Source organism: Nerophis ophidion, linkage group LG08 (assembly GCF_033978795.1).
Source record: "Nerophis ophidion isolate RoL-2023_Sa linkage group LG08, RoL_Noph_v1.0, whole genome shotgun sequence".
NCBI lineage: Eukaryota > Metazoa > Chordata > Actinopteri > Syngnathiformes > Syngnathidae > Nerophis > Nerophis ophidion.
In genome coordinates, this window is record NC_084618.1 from 36360148 (window position 1) to 36378033 (window position 17886).

The following is a 17886-nucleotide window of genomic DNA, read 5'->3' on the forward strand; positions in this document are numbered from 1 at the left end:
CTAAGTTTTACGAAAAAAAAGGATCACATAAGCGACGTGCTGTCAGGGGAGGCAAGTGAGGCTGTGCCTCACCTGCCACCAGGCGGCTTAACCATGAGATGTTCCAAAACGAAGTAATAGAGTAAAATAAGTTTTAATATTTGTCTTTTGGTTTATGCTTTCTATTTTCATGGTCAAAAACGCGGAAATTCCATGTTTCCTGATCAAAACAATGTAGCATATGAAAAGTGAGGCAGACACAGGCGGTGGCTCCACGGCTACACAGAGTGTGTATTGGGCGTGCGCGCGAGGGGGAGCATGCTTGTTGCCACGTAGAAAATGCAGGTCTTGAGGCAGCAAGTACCTCTGCCTCACGGTAGGGTGCGATATATTGTCAACTTGCACTTCAATGCCTCAGCAGTACTCTGACTTGCCACACTGGGAGAAGTGGGGGCGCTCAAGCTAGCAGACACAGGTCTCCAGCGGAAGCCAGCATTTTTTTCTTTTCTTTTTTTTTTTAACTGTATTTAAAACAAACATGGCATTTTTATTAGAGTAAGACAGTGTTTGTGGGTGTTTTTTGTCAGATGCAAAAATATTGTTTAATTTCTTGGAATGAAATTGAATTAAATGAATGTTTCTGCCAATATGGGGGATTATATACTGTATCCAAGATTAAATACTTCTCTAAACTGGACTTTAAGACAAAATGAATGCAATCATACAAAGTACGATTTCAGGGAGGATAGCTATTGCTGCTTCAGATACAAACACATAAAGGTAAATTATACTCACAATACTTGATTTATTTTGTTAAAAGCAAATGGGACCAAAAAGTATTTAATGACAACCGACCTATTTATCATATCACAAATATCATTATGATAACGTTTTTATGAAAAGGAATAACTCCCTTTTTTTCCTGTAACTGTAATGTGCAACCTAAATCAACAATGACTAAAGCTGCACATGTTAATTTAAGTAAAAATAAAATTAAAAAAAGTATGTATATTAGCCGCACCGGACTATAAGCCGCAGATACAGTACATACTTTGTGAAATATTTTTAACAGAAATATTTTGTAAATATTTATTTCCAAACGGTGTCTGTAATGCGGCGGTAAAACGGCTGATCAAACCAAACAGATGTCATCGTCATGGACCCACAAGCTGCGCAAGCTAGCTCTCCAATCAACTTAACCAGACTCGATAACTACACGGAGACGTTTTGGTTAATTTACCGAGGATTTTTTTTTTTAACTGAAACAATAGCAAAAACAATGCTGTTGTAAGTTAATAGTACTAACACAGATACTCGTATAGGTGTTAGCAAATCAACAAACGCTAAGGGCTCGAGCTTGATTACATGATGATAGCACGTACAAATAAATATGCATGAAAACACTCCTGCTGACATCATCATGGGCCGGTTTTGTAAGTAAGAATTGTTTTATTTATAATGTAAAACTTTCAAACAATGCTTGGAGTGATGAATGAAGAATCTGTACAAGTAGGTACGCTATGGATGGCTAGAAGACGAACATGACACTCCAGTTGAAAAACATTTAAAAAAGCACTACCCGTAAAAGGAAAGACACCTGCAGTGATTAATAATATACATTCTAGGTGTGTTTTTTAAAGGCCTACTGAAATGATACTTTCTTATTTAAACGGGGATAGCAGGTCCATTCTATGTGTCATACTTGATCATTTCGCGATATTGCCATATTTTGGCTGAAAGGATTTAGGAGAGAACATCCACGATAAAGTTCGCAATTTTTGTTCGCTAACAGAAAAGCCCTGCCTTTACTGTAAGTCGCAGATGATGACGTCACATGTTTGATGGCTCCTCATATCCTCACATTATTTTTAATGGGAGCCTCCAACAAAAAGAGCTATTTGGACCGAGAAAACGACACTTTCCCCATTAATTTGAGCGAGGATGAAAGATTCGTGTTTGAGGATATTGATAGCGACGGACTAGAAAGAAAAAAAAAACGTGATTGCATTGGGACGGATTCCAATGTTTTTAGACACATTTACTAGGATAATTCTGGGAAATCCCTTATCTTTCTATTGTGTTGCTAGTGTTTTAGTGAATTTAATAGTACCAGATAGTCGGAGGTGTGTGTCCACTGGTGTCTTGACGCCAATGTCTCAGGGGAGTCGACGGCAGCTATTGACGGCACAAGCTCAGCTTTTCTCCGGTAAGAAGCGACTTTTTAACCACAATTTTCACACCGAAATCTGCTGGTTGACATTCCGTCGTGATTCATGTTCGCTTGACCGCGCTCTGATCCATAGTAAAGTTTCACCTCCAGGAATTTTAAATAAGGAATCACCGTGTGTTTGTGTGGCTAAAGGCTAAAGCTTCCCAACTCCATCTTTCTACTGTGACTTCTCCAATATTAATTGAACAAATTGCAAAAGATTCAGCAACACAAATCTCCAAAATACTGTGTAATTATGCGGTTGTAGTAGACGACTTTTAGCTGTGTGTGTGTGCAGCGCTCATATTTCCTAACAGTCCGTGACGTCTTGCATACACATCATCATTCCGCGACGTTTTCAACAAGAAACTCCCAGGAAATTTAAAATTGCAATTTAGTAAACTAAAAAGGCCGTATTGGCATGTGGTGCAATGTTAATATTTCATCATTGATATATAAACTATCAGACTGCATGGTGGGTAGTAGTGGGTTTCAGTAGGCCTTTAAATTTAAGTTTATTATGTGTAACCAAAGAAAAAACAGAAATTAGGCGCATAATTCCCCCCAAAAATGCATTCCCCTGTAATGCTGACAACATTGGCACTTATTTATGTCACAGTTCTGGAACAAAAAAAGCGATCTTCAGGAATAATCCACAAAATGGACACAGTAGGTATTGTAGCAGTGAGTTTTAGCACATTGTGGAACACCCACTTTTAGGTGTAAAATGTGGGCGGGCCTTCATCGGCCTGCTGACGTCACCGACACAATTTCATATTGCGTGAGAATCTCGTTATTTTCACAGAGTTTGAAGGAATGATCAAATATGTTGCAGGTTGTGGCAATGCAACTATGATGGGATGAGGGGAATACGAGGATAGTGTGGACATCTCCAGACCAAGCGAAAGGAATGTAATTAGCATGATTTAATGCATCTGACTTTTGGGATGGAAAACAAATGTAAAAGACTCAAACCTAATGCAATCCTCAAAAATCAAGAGCACCCTCGGGGGGGAAGAAGACTGAGTCAGAGAATGCGGGAAAGCGGGGAAAGAGGAGCAGCTATGGCGCTCAAAATCAAGAGAAAAAGAAGGTAAGTCGCTGGAATTCTTTTTTGCATCCTCTTTTACTGATGTTTTCTTCAAGATGCTTGAGGGAATGCTCAAACAGCACAAGGAAACACTAAGGTTGAGGAGCTGGAATATATATATTTTTTTCTCATGTTAATAATATCAGTTTTGAAGTAACCATGGACCTGGGCGACAAAAACATGTAACGAAATGGTCAAAAAATAGTTTTACATGCTTTTATCCACACTGTGCTTGCGGGGAAACTGGCTCCAGGCATAATGGGCGGGACACGGAAAAGGGGCGTTCTACACATTACTTAAAGGCCTACTGAAACCCACCACGCAGTCTGACCGTTTATATATCAATGATGAAATATTAACATTGCAACACATGCCAATACGGCCTTTTTAGTTTACTAAATTGCAATTTTAAATTTCCTGGGAGTTTCTTGTTGAAAACGCTGCGGAATGATGACGTGTACGCAAGACGTCACGGACTGTTAGGAAATATTAGCGCTGCCATATTTTTGCTGAAAGGATTTAGTAGAGAACATCGACGATAAAGTTCGCAACTTTCGGTGCTGATAAAAAAGCCTTGCCTTTACCGGAAGTCGCAGACGATGACGTCACATATTGAAGGCTCCTCATATATTCACATTGTTTTTAAGGGGAGCCTCCAGCAGCAAGAGCTATTCGGACCGAGAAAACGACAATTTCCCCATTAATTTGAGCGAGAATGAAAGATTCGTGGTTGATGATATTGATAGCGCAGGACTAGAAAAAAAAAATAAATTAAAAATAAAGTAAAAAAAAAATGCAGATTGCTTTAGGAATGGATTCATATGTTTTTAGACACATTTACTAGGATAATTCCGGGAAATCCCTTATCTTTCTATTGTGTTGCTAGTGTTTTAGTGAGTTTAATAGTACCTGATAGTAGGAGGGGTGTGTCCACGGGTGTCTTGACGCCAGTCTCTGAGGGAAGTCGACAGCAGCTGCATGGACGGCACAAGCTCAGCTGATATCCCGTAAGAGGCGACTTTTTACCACAATTTTCTCACAGAAACATGCCGGTTAACAAGTGGTCGGGAACCATGTTCGCTTGACTGCTCTGATCCATAGTAAAGCTTCACCTCCGGGAATTTTAAACAAGGAAACACCGGGTGTTTGTGTGGCTAAAGGCTAAAGCTTCCCAACTCCATTGTAGCAATGCTTGTGCTTGGGTTTTGCAATCATCAGTCCTTTTCGGGTTTGTCCATGCACCCTGTGTTCCTCCCGATGCGTCTCTTCCGCGTTCCTCCCCTGTCAAGGTCTCCCGCGCTCCTAATAAAGGGACAGGTGATTAGATAACTCGTTCCAGCTGAGATTATCCACTCACCTGTCAGCTGCTTCATGGCCAATCGCTGCACACACCCCGTCCCCAGGGAACGCGCGGACCACGCCCCTTGCCACATCCATCTTTCTACTTTGACTTCTTCATTATTAATTGAACAAATTGCAAACGATTCAGCAACACGGATGTCCAGGATAGTGTTTAATTGCGCGATGAAAAGAGACAACTTTAAGCCGCAAATGGTGCTACGCTAATATTTCCTGACAGTCCGTGACGTCACCCGCACGCGTCATCATTCCGTGACGTTTTCAACAAGAAAAAACGCGAGAAATTTAAAATTGCAATTTAGTAAACTAAACCGGCCGTATTGGCATGTGTTGCAATGTTAATATTTCATCATTGATATATAAACTATCAGACTGCGTGGTCGGTAGTAGTGGGTTTCAGTAGGCCTTTAAGTTTAACTTTTTGCGAGAGCCTCGTCAGTTATTGGCCAAATGTTGTTTCCTTGTCTCGCCTATCTCATACGTGTGTGTGTGTGTGTGTGTGTGCGTGTGTGTGTGCGTGTGCGCGTGTGTGTGTGTGCGTGCATGTTTGTGTGTGTGTGTGTGTGTGCGTGCGTGCGTGCGTGCGTGCGTGCGTGTGTGTGTGTGTGTGTGTGTGAAACATATATCTGCCTCTGCTCCTCCAATGAACAAAAGGCAGTTTGGTAGGTTGATCAAGAGGATGCTTGCAAATATTCAGACTACCTAAAGCTACAAACCTGTAAAACCCATTATACCTATTATGTCTTATTTAAAAAATTTATGTAACGTGTTTGTATACACATTAAAAAGTAGGTATTTTTGCCTACTGTTAGACGAATAGGCTTTCATAGAGTCGCAGTGCTTTTTTTAAAATGAGCTGTGGCTGCAAAAGAAGCCACCATGGGGCCAAAGAAAGTTACAAGTGTTACATAGTCACGTAGTTTAACAGTACGTGAGTTGTGTGGTCCTCTGCTGCCCTGTGTTTTAAAATTTTTATTTTTATTTACGGTTTTAATTGGTTTCACCCTTAAAATCGTTTTTAAATATATTTATTTTATATTGATTTTATTTGTATTTATTTTTTTTCTTTTATTCAGTCAATGGTGGAACTCAGGATAGTATTTGAATGTTGTTTTTAATATTGTTGTGCAGCACTTTGGAAACATTTTGTTGTTCAAATGTGCTATATAAATAAAGTGGATTGGATTGGATTGGATTGGATTGGATTAGCATATTGATGAAGAAGGCAAGAAACACTTTTGAATAATAAACTTGTAGCAATTTCACTTCTCATCCATGGTTGTACTTCAATATCTGAAAAAAAGGGGTTTGTGTCAATTATTTGTGCGTGTAGAACTGACTAATTGGATTTGCAGTATTTCTGACAAAAAAACTGCTGCACATTCTGATTCGGTCTTTGAAAACCGATATAGCACTGTAGATGTATAAATATAAAGTATACGGACAAAAGTAATGGGGCAATCATTGATTGGATCAATCAGACATTTTGGGAACACTTTGGGGAATACCCTCTTCTATTAGACATGCTTAGAGAAGTTTGGTGTGGAAGAACCACAACAGGTCTAACGGAATCCACCCATCCATCTTTTTTACGGCTTGTCCCTCTCTGGGTTGCGAGGGCGACTGCATTTCGGCGGAAGGCGGTTTACACCCTGGACGAGTCGCCACCTCATCGCAGGGCCAACACAGATAGACAGACAACATTCACACTCACATTCACACACTAGGGACCATTTAGTGTTGCCAATCAACCTATCCCCAGGTGCATGTCTTTGGAGGTGGGAGGAAGCCGGAGTACCCGGTGGGAACCCACGCAGTCAACATGCAAACTCCACACAGAAAGACCCAGAACTTGGGAATCAAACCCAGGACCTTCTTTTTGTGAGGCATTATTGTCCCCTGGCGGTGGAACAGGGGACAATAATTCCCACAGACACGCACCAGCATCCTGTAGAGGGTGTCCCAATACTTTTGTCTCACCAGTGTATTGACATGCATCCATACACATTCATGTTTTACCCTTTTATTACAAAAAGGATATGTTATTACTTTGTATAGCATGTAATATTGTGAGGGCGGCGTCATGTCGGCTTCAAGTTGCACTTGGGGGCTTGGTCTCAGCAGGAAGTTCCACTTGAAGCAAACACGTTATGTTCTTGTTGTGAGCAGGTTCTGTCCTGCCAGACTTAAGTCTCCATGTTCTTTTATTGCGATGCTTTTTCAAATCTGCTGCCTGTCCGTTCCGGCACTGAGGTCTTTGGTCCGAAAGGTCCAAACAGTTGTTTGATATTCCTCACGTCCAATTTCTGGTTAATCCGACAAAAAAGGGGGGGGGGGGGGGTTGGATAATAGCTCGATTGATTATTGGTTTATGTATTTCCCTCGTTTTTCTCAGTGTTTCAATTGGTCGCCACGACAACAACAATGCCGCGCTCCTCCGTCTCTTTCTCATCCAGGGACTGGACGACGTACGGCGTGACGTTAAATGGAGTCCTGTCAGACGCCAACTCAGCCATCTGTGCCGGCGTTCCCGGGCTGTGACCTCTTGTGGAAGGTGTGTCCTCCTTCATTGGGGACGGGGTCAGCGGGCACGGCTCGGGCTCCAAGGTTAGCGTCACCTCGTCCAGCTGCCGTGACGGGAAGTGTCATCAGATCATCGTTGTTCCACGAAATAGGAGGTGGCGTGACGTGTGTGACCTTACCTTGGTCAGGTCCTCTTCCTCCTCGTCTCGCAGCTCGACGTTACTTAGCGAGTCGGGATCGGTCTCCTCCCCCACCATCTCCACTACGCCGCCGACCAGTTCGGCCATCTGCCCGACGACGTCCACCTGCAATCCCCCAAACTGCACTCAGACCTGTCCGAAATGTTTTTTGGACTTTAAGAGGCCCTACCTGGTGGGCCTCGACCTGCGCCGCCCCCCACAGGTCCACCAGGCGCGGGTGGGTGGGCGGCCCAAGGCTGTGGATGGTGCTGTTGGGCGTGGCTTGGAGGGATTGGGAGGCGCTATGCAGCCTGTGCTCCAACGTCTGAAACATCACGAGACTACGTTTTTAATGTGTCCGACTTCCTGTGTGGGCGGAGCCAGCGCCACCCACCTGCTGCTGGTACTGCATTAGCTGCTGCTGCTGGTATTGGTGCAGCTGCTGGAGATGCTGCAGTTGGCCCATCTGGTGCTGCTGGAGGTAACCCCCCACTGTGCCCTCGTAGCCGTCGCTTGGCGTCACACCCGCGCCGCTGCCGCCACCTGCATCAACGAGCACATGACAACAACTCTTTTTAAAGGGGAACATAATCACCAGACCTATGTAAGCGTCAATATGTAATAGTGTGATGTTGTTGCGCTATATTATGAACGAGACAGGGTGTTATGTTTTATTTTGAAGTATTGATTTTATTTTGAAGAACCGGATGTCCGGTGCAGGAAGTGATTTGCTGTTTTTCGGATATTTACTTCCTCTTCTATCGGACTTTTGATGATGAGGTAATAGTTCTTCATTGCTCCTTGTTTCTTGTGTAAATATTATTTCTAAACTTTCATAATACTTTAAAAGTTAAAACATTAATGTTGTAGGTATAAGCGATGTGTTGTTTTAAGTATTTTTTTATGCACAATTTTGTGAAGTAAGGATTAGAGCGTCGAATGTTTGAAATGTTTGGTGATAATTACACATGGTATTTACGCAGGTATCACTCCGCCAGAAAAGTAGAGACCTGTTTATGTGTTTTGTTTTTCCAAAACAGGTATGTGGATTTGTGTATTTTTTTTTTTTTTGTGATAAAACGTTTTTGTTAATGTGATTTAAGTTATTATTTTTGTATAAATGAATGTTGTTTACTTCCTCTTCTATCGGACTTTTGATGATGAGGTGGCCAATAAATGATGAAACGACGGAATGGTGGAGTGTCTCTTACTTAAAAAACTACACAACGCAGAATAAGACTAACTACAAATATATACCTTGATGTTGCAGAAAAAAGACCATATATTTTTTTAACCGATTTCCGAACTCTAAATGGGTGAATTTTGGCGAATCAAACGCCTTTCTATTTATCGTTCTCGGAGCGATGACGTCAGAACGTGACGCCACCTAGGTAGAAAAGCCGCCATTTTCTCAAACACATTACAAACACTGCGTCTCAGCTCTGTTATTTTCCGTTTTTTCGATTATTTTCTGGAACCTTGGAGACATCATGCCTCGTCGGTGTGTTGTCGGAGGGTGTAACAACACTAACAGGGAGGGATTCAAGTTGCACCACTGGCCCAAAGATGCAAAAGTGGCAAAAATTTGGACGAAATTTGTTCAAAATACGAGGGTGTGGGGAAAGCAGACGAAATGGTCAGTCGTTTGTTCCGCACACTTTACCGACAAAAGCTATGCTACTACAGAGATGGCAAGATTGTGTGGATATCCTGCGACACTCAAAGCAGATGCATTTCCAACGATAAAGTCAAAGAAATCTTCCCGCCAGACCCCCATTGAATGTGCCGGAGTGTCTGCACATTTTACCGGCGATGCTAAGGCAGACATGGCACAGAGATGTATGGATAACCTGCAGATGCATTTCCAACGATAGAGTCAACTAAATCACAAAGGTGAGTTTTGTTGATGTTGTTGACTTATGTGCTAATCAGACATATTTGGTCGCGGCATGACTGCCAGCTAATCGATGCTAACATGCTATTTAGGCTAGCTGTATGTACATTTGAAACTATATTTACATCCAGCGTTTCCCTCCACCCACATTTAATGCCAAACAAACACTTACAAATCGATGGATTTAAGTTGATCCAGTGTCACAAAATACGAAACTTCCGATCGTTGGTTTGCACATTTTACCCGCGATGCTAAGGCAACCATGGCCGAATAGCGTCAATAGTTATTCGCTCAATAACTTCAGTTTCTTCTTCAATTTCGTTTTCGCTATCTGCCTCCATACTCCAACCATCCGTTTCAATACATGCGTAATCTGTTGAATCGCTTAAGCCGCTGAAATCCAAGTCTGAATCCGAGCTAATGTCGCTATATCTTACTGTGCTATTGGTATTGGCATCACTGGATGAAGTCACAGGAAAATGGACGATGGCTTCACAGATTGCGAAAATCAGGCATTTTAAAGCTTTTTTTAGGGATATTCCGGGATGGGTAAAATTTTGAAAAAAACTTCCAAAAATAAAATAAGCCACTGGGAACTGATTTTTATTGGTTTTAACCCTTCTGAAATTGTGATAATGTTCCCCTTTAAATGCAACGGGAGGTGTCCTCACCTGCCGCCATGATGTAGGAGCCCGCCGCCGGCGACACTAGGCCTGAAGGCTGACTGGTAATGGGTTCCCAGGCGTCCGACGAGGACAAACAGTAGAGGCCCTGCGAGACGTACGTGTGAGGCCAGACGTCGGCGGACGAGTGGTGGAGCAGCTGGTCTGTGCACGCATAAGCACACACAAAACACAATTTGAAGAAAGTAATTTCCTGGAAAAGTCCAGTATACTTTCAAACATAAAAATGGATGTCAATGACCTTAAAATCAGCGCTTGGACAAACGTCCAAAGCGCACACAGCGTGTCAGGAGGGGATGCCTCCTAAACCAAACTGACATCTTCCCCGGGCTTTAATCCGCTTCCGAACTCTCCTGCACGCATCACGGAGCGCAAAGAGATCGTTCATGCTCGTGTTTGATTCCCACGATGGTCGACGAGCCAGATGTGTCACAAGCGGCCCCTGGGCGCCCCCGCCAACATGTGGCACAGCTGTGCACGTCTGCCTTCTAAAACGTCCTTTGCAGCTACCCGCTGTTGCACCCGCGAAGCCGAGGTCCATCGTAGGGCTTAGACTTGGCACGCACGGAACCAAACGGTTTGGATGAGATCGGAGTGACACCATCTGGCTGTCACTCAGCTGACAAGTGACAAGATGTTCTAGAACGCGAGAGGTTGCATCATATGGATTCAGTGGAAGTCTGGCTCGCAGCTCCTTTTTTAAATATAAAATAAAATGACACATTTTTGAATAATGGAAATTTAGCCAGCATGTTCTCCCCGTGACTGCGTGGGTTCCCTCTGGGTACTAAGGCTTCCTCCCACTTCCAAAGACATGCACCTGGGAATAGGTTGATTGGCAACACTAAATTGGCCCTAGTGTGTGAATGTGAGTGTGAATGTTGTCTGTCTATCTGTGTTGGCCCTGCGATGAGGTGGCGACTTGTCCAGGGTGTACCCCGCCTTCCACCCGATTGTAGCTGAGACAGGCACCAGCGCCCCCTGCAACCCCAAAAGGAATAAGCGGTAGAAAATGGATGGATGAATGGATGGAAACAAGGCAAAAATTGTAATATTACAAGAAAGTTGCTATAAAAAAGAAAAAAAATGTACATCACATTGATTACATGAATTTAAAACATGGTCAAGTGTGTTTTTACAGTTTACCACTTACAAGCAGACACTGTGGTCGGGGGTGGGGCGGAGGCGTGGTCGGGGGTGTGGTTTTGGCGGGGGCGTGGTTAAGAGGGGAGGAGTATAATTCACCAACTCGAGTATTTCATATATATTTCATATATATGTATATATATACATGTATGAAATACTTGACTTCCAGTGAATTCTAGCTATATATATATATGTATTTTATTATATATATATAAATTAAAAAAATAGTTGAATTTCAGATGGCACCTATCAAATACACATTAATAAAAACACAGTTGTTCTACTAACTGTACTGTGCTTTTTGGTTACTAAAAAACAACAACACTTACCTTTCACTATTTGAGTAACCTTTGTTCTGCCATTTGCGTACTGGCGAGAGTCACTTGCCGTCAGGTGCACAACACCACATACATTGTTGGCCAATCAAAAAGCAACCCCATAACGCTATAGCCAACATTCACCAGGAGATGGCAACAGACAACATAGAATCACTCTATTACAGATGGCGTCGCCATGGCTGTAACTTCCTCGTTCTTCTGCTTCGTCTCCTTAAATGAGTGGAGTTTTTTATCAAAATTCGTAGATGTCATAATGTGATTGGGCAGGCAAGCTGTTTATATAACAGGAAAGCGGACGTGAAAACAGGCTGTCCCCACTCATGTCCGCATGGAGCTGGAGGGGGCGTGGCCTCCAACTTTGGCTTGATTTCGGGAGATTTTTGGGAGAAAAATTTTTTCTGGGAGGTTTTCGGGAGAGGCGCTGAATTTCGGGAGTCTCCCAGAAAATCCGGGAGGGTTGGCTAGTATGTTACTTACTACTAAAAGACAAGTTTTCTAATATGTTCACCATTTTATTTAAAGACAAACTTGCAATAAGAAACATGTTTAATGTACCATAAGATTTTTTGTTAAAATAAAGCCGATAATGCAAATTTTTGTGGTCCCCTTTATTAAGAAAATACAGAAAAGTATCGAAATACATTTTGGTACCGGAACTGGTATCGGAGCACTAGTTGGGACTTATGCAAATCCCAGGTACCAATGGGTAAGAACTGTTGGTTTTGCATGATAGGGCTTTTAAAATGCTGGGGGGCTGAACTGGGGCCAAACAGTTTCCTGACGGGGCTAAAGCCCCTCTAACACCGGTGTAGCGCCGTCTCTGTATTTGGCCCCGTTCTGTTGGGGTTAAGAACAGTGGTACATGTAGCTGGTGTCCGCCATTGTTTTTATGTTATGTTCATGAATGTGTTGTTGTGTGTGCGTTACCTCTGCTGGTGATGCTCTCCTGGTTAACCTCGCTGAGGTGAGCCACGCTGCCATGGTTGGAGCTGGCGCCCATGCTGTCGCCGTCCGTAGAGGTCCACCCGAACAATGTGGCCTCGGAGATGGCGAACTGCTGCATGATGCCTTAGATGAAAATAGCACTTAAGATCCATTTTAGTCTGGATACAAAGCTTTGCACAGTACTGAATTTGCACGTTTAAAGGTTTTTAATGACTTGCTTTTAATGTCCGATTCTGGCAGCTCTGCCATTTTAGTGCTTTTAGATCTTACAGCTGCCTTTGACACAGTCGACCACACAATTCTTTTAGACCGCCTGAGAGACTGTGTGGGTGTCAGGGGGACTGCATTACAGTGGTTCAGATCCTACCTGTCTGAGAGGTCCTTCTCTTTCAGGCTGGGGGACGCCACCTAGTCTTCTGCCCCGCTTTACTGTGGTGTCCCCCAGGGATCAATTTTAGGCCCCATCCTGTTCGCTCTTTATCTCCTCCCTCTTGGAGAGATTTTTAAGAAACATGGAGTGTTTTATCACTTTTATGCAGATGACTGCCAAATTTATATGCCAATTTCAAAAGGCCACGGCCCCCTGACACCCCTTCTCAACTGTCTATGCGACGTCAAGGCTTGGTTAGCACAGAATGTTTTAATAATGAATGAGGGAAAAACGGAAATTTCAGTTTTTGGTCCTCTGTCCTCTGTTGTCCTCTGTGTTTTTATACTTTTTGATTTCTATTTTACTGTTTTAATGGATTTTACCCTTTAAAATAGTTTTTAATCATATTTATTTTTATATTGTTTTCATATTTCTTTATTTTTTGTTTTTATTCAGTCATTGGTGGAGCATATTATTGTTTTTTAATATTGTTTTTAACATGGCTGTGCAGCACTTTGGAAACGTTCTTGTTGTTTAAATGTGCACTATAAATAAAGTGGATTGGATTGTATTGGATTGAATTGGGAAGCGGACGGACGCCAGATGAGGAGAAAAGCGGTGTAGACGGCGGTGGTCCACATCCCGGTCGGATGCTCACCCGCCGCGAAACGAGCCTCCTTCTCGCCGTCGCTGAGGTCGCTGTAGGCGTCGTTCTCCATCCTCCTCTCCTTCTCCCGCTGAAGGTTGGTGCGGCCGGCGCGCATCGGCGGACCCGCCGTGGGCTTTCCCCAGCTCTGCCACTCGATCATGTGAGCCACGCGACCCTGCGCCATAGCGGTGGGCTTGGTCACCTTGTCCTTCATGGAGCGGGACACACCTGGGAAAGTGAGTTTGAAGAAGGATGGGGGTGGCGGTCACACACACAACACCAGAACGCCATCTTGGAAAGCATTTGAGTGGACATGAGGAGGTGAGAAAAGTAAACAAATGAAGGGAGTACAGTCAGAAGCAGCCAATCAGGGCGCAGCGTTGAGCAAACAAAATGCGGGCCGGGCGAATAGACCGATTAATTGATTCTTGAATAAAAGCCACATGAAGAAAGCAGCCAAGGGTGGAAATAAGCAAGTAAATATGGAGAGGATGATGAGTGACCAGAATGTGGGGTCTTGGGTCTTTCCCAAAGTCTCCAAAAAAAAAAGTTGTGTAAATTAAGACTAAAGGAATTTACAACCACGATAAGAAACCCACACAGAAGCACCACAAAAAAGTTGACGTCCCAACACACCTGTGGACGCTTCACCTGGAAGTTAGCTTGATCTGATTGCAGCCATGTCATTGACTCAGGATTGCGCGTTTGTGTGTGTGTGTGTGTGTGTGTGTGTGTGTGTGTGTGTGTGTGTGTGTGTGTGTGTGTGTGTGTGTGTGTGATTGAGGAAGGGGTGGCAAATTTGTGGAATAGGAGAGGGGCACCCACAGGGGTGACCATGTTGGTTCCAAGCTCCGCCTCCTCAGCCCGCCGCTCGTCCATGAAGTTCCGACTGAGTGCGACAAACTGTCTACAAGATGGCGTTGTTGTTTCTGAATGTCCCAAACATTCAACTGAAATAACTTAGAAATAAAGACAACAACGCATCTTGCACATTATTCAAGAAATTTTCTCGGAGAAAAATACACTTTTAAGAGTGGAACTGCTCTACCTAGCGGTGAAGTGGTGAATGACAGCTACACACTTTGGTCCATGATGGTGGACACGCACGCAGATATAAACTGGTTATAGACGATGTAAATGATATAAATTTTCGTCAAGATAGTATTAAAATCCAGATTTTAATTCGATCGCATGTTCGAATAGAATAGAGTTTTATCGTCATTATTACAGTAAATCAGTCGAACAAAAATGGAGCAGGTCCCCTAAGGTGCATACTCAATAATATAGTAATATAAATAGTAAAAAAAGATCGAAACGAAGATTTATATCTATATATATATGTACAGTATATATCCACATACATGCATATATCCATACATATGCATATATATACATATACATATATACACATACATACACATATATACATACATACATACATACATACATATATATATACATATATACATACACATATTTATATATATATATATATATGTATATATATACACACATATATACAGTATATATATATATATATATATATATATATATATATATATATACAGTATATATACAGTATATATATATATATATATATATATATATATATATATATTAGGGGTGGGCAAATTAATGCGTTAATTACGCGTTAACTCATCAATCTATTAACGCCGACAATTATTTTATCGCACATTTGCGTATGTTGTTTACATGCTTTTATTTTGTTAACGCCTTTTCTTAACAAGATGGCATCTCCCGGATGTACTTCGGCGTCGAGGGGCTCTTGGTAAAGATGGAACATTTGGCAAAAATACCGGACAATTCTCCAAATTTCATGGCTGGCTTACAGCGTGGTCACTCCGGGATCACTTACGACCGCCAGACAATTCTGAATGTGGATAGATCGGGCTGTTTTGGACTGAATGAGGCGTGCTTGCTAGACCGGCTAGCTTCACGGCCTGTGAAGCAGCGGAGTATATGTGTTGTCTGTCTATTTATGAATAATGCAGACGAGGAGTGTTGGCTGAGTTCTTAACGTTTGCTTTCAGAGCGTGCATATCACAACATACAAGATGCCGTCATGGCGACACAACCTATACCGGGCTACCGCGCATGCTCGTCACTCCTGTTGCATGCTAGGTAGGGTAGTTCTTTTTTTCCCTGGCTCATAACATCACAATATAGTACCATGTATATGCGTTCAGTTTATCAAAGCACCAAGCAAACAATCGGAAAATTCCCATCATATCAATTCCTAGATATGGTCATAATTATTTTAAGTGCACTACGCAGAATAAACACAACATTATTAATATTGCTACTACGGATAATTTGATCAAAAATTCCCTAAAACCGCCGACTACCTATAATATAGTTTTTTTAAACATAAGACCCTGATAAAAAAAATGTTTCTGCTGTTACCTCAGTAGTTGCCTGTTCAGATGTTATGATTGTGGCTCAGAGATTTGTATGTAGATTATATTTATTTTCCATAACAAACAGGATAACTTAAATACCCTGGCAGTGGCAATAAGCTTAAATGTTTGTATTTACATTTTTTGAGTTGATTTTCATAAAATATGCTATTTAACTGCTACTGTTTAACAAGGACTGATTTAAATTGTGTTTGCACAACAAATGTTTTGGCGCTTTTGTTCATGTGGGAGAATATTCCAATAAAGGTGCACTACACACTACTTTTGAATTCATTATTGGGCTTTGCGTATACATTGCAGTTAATCGCGATTAATCGGAGGAATAGTGCGATTAACTTTGATTAAAATGTTTAATCGTTGCCCAGCCCTAATATATATATATATATTGATGACACAATCTAGCTGTGTCCCGCAAATTTGACAGCGACACGCGAACAAATTAGTGAGTCCTAAACACATTTCAGTATTCTAGCTAGCGGCTAATGTACCTCAACAGTGCAGTTTCAAAATTACTAATTTGCATATAAAATACGTTTCTTACAAGTACCAATATCATTGGGGGACGAAGAATAGCCAAACATGCTACACTACACATTGAAGGACAAGACAAAAAGCATAGCAAACCTCTGAACCAGAACTCTTGAATGTAAACAGATACAAATATAGACGGTAACCGAACCAGGTCGATACTACATTTATTGTTGTCACAAAATCGTTTTTTTTGTCATTTTTGTTCAGGAAATAAGTTCATGAATACAGTAGGACTTTAAGCGCAAAATGTAAATATTGTTTTGTTATCATGTGTTTTTGTCCAATCAAAACAGCCATCATGGAGGAGGGCGCGAGGAGCGCGTGGAGGCAACATGGGGGAGGAGTTACCAGCACAGACACACACCTGACACACCTGTCAGAGACGACTTAGCCAGAGCGCCGATCCCGTACGAGTTGTTGGACTTCTTCTTGAGACGCGGTAGGATGGACGTGGTGTCCTCCATGGATAGCTGAGGATAGACAAGTAGGGGGGAAGGAAGTGGACGAGGAGGAGAAGGTCAACAATGTTTTTGAGAAGACGAAAACAAAGACGATGTGGTAGGAAGCAGCGACGGCTTTGTAGCAGCTCAATGTTGGCGTTTACGTCTTTGTCATGGCTAACGTGCTGACGAGCTAGCGTGTCACGGCGCCACCTTCGGGCCAGCTAAAATCAACACGTGCAGCGCGAGTACTCAAGCTGGCTTCATTAACCTCCTTAGCTTTTTTCGGCTTCATCATAGGAGGGAGGAGGCGAAGGAAAGGAAAGGAGGAGACTTACATTGATTCCTTCCCAGGAAAACTCTGCACGGCCATGCTGAGGGGGCCAAGGAAGTAGGGGAGGATGTTAGGAAAGGGAGGAATTAAAAAGAGAAGAGATTTAGGACACAGAAAGTTGTCTTCAACTGCTGTTGCTCCTCCTCCTTCTCATCATCATCATCATCTTCAATATCATCTTCATCATCGTTGTCCTTTACATTCTTCTCATCCTCATCCTCTTTATCATCATCCTCAACATCATCCTCATTTGCCTCATCCTCAATGTTTAATCTGATTATCCTTCTCATTATCATCATCATCATTGTCATCCTCCCCAATATCCTCATTGTCATCCTCATCCTCCCCCTCATCATCCTCAATATCCTCATCATCGTCATTGTCATCCTCATCCTCCTTCTCCCCATCATCATCCTCAATATCCTCATCATAGTCATCGTCATCCTCAGCCTCCTTATCCACATCATCCTCAATATCCTCATCATCATCATTGTCAGTGTCATCCTCAGCCTCCTTCTCCACATCATCATCCTCAATATCCTCATCATCATCATTGTCATTGTCATCCTCAGCCTCCTTCTCCACATCATCATCCTCAATATCCTCATCATCATCATAGTCATTGTCATCCTCATCCTCCTTCTCCACATCATCATCCTCATTATCCTCATCCTCATCATAATCATTGTCATCCTCATCCTACTTATCCACATCATCATCCCCAAAGTCCTCATCATCATCATAGTCATTGTCCTCGTCAGCCTCCTTCTCCACATCAT

At 42.4% G+C, this 17886-nt stretch overlaps 1 protein-coding gene across 4 annotated transcripts in view; it reads right to left on the reverse strand.

Moving 5' to 3' along the window:
* Positions 1–6644: 6644 nt before the first annotated feature.
* The window catches only part of LOC133557723 (uncharacterized), a 42382-nt gene continuing 31140 nt past the window's right edge, over positions 6645–17886 (reverse strand). Inside the window, exons 3-11 of one of the 4 annotated variants that reach the window (XM_061908446.1) lie at positions 17112–17147; positions 16707–16803; positions 13374–13592; positions 12328–12468; positions 9905–10060; positions 7734–7882; positions 7530–7664; positions 7340–7465; positions 6645–7264 (exon numbers count right to left, since the gene is read on the reverse strand). In XM_061908446.1, coding sequence (XP_061764430.1) covers positions 7037–7264; positions 7340–7465; positions 7530–7664; positions 7734–7882; positions 9905–10060; positions 12328–12468; positions 13374–13592; positions 16707–16803; positions 17112–17147 — 1287 coding nt within the window. In that variant the 3' untranslated portion in view covers positions 6645–7036. Of the gene's footprint in view, positions 7265–7339; positions 7466–7529; positions 7665–7733; positions 7883–9904; positions 10061–12327; positions 12469–13373; positions 13593–16697; positions 16804–17111; positions 17148–17886 lie in introns of all 4 variants that reach the window. The other 3 variants (XM_061908445.1, XM_061908448.1, XM_061908447.1) reach the window with 3 other exon arrangements.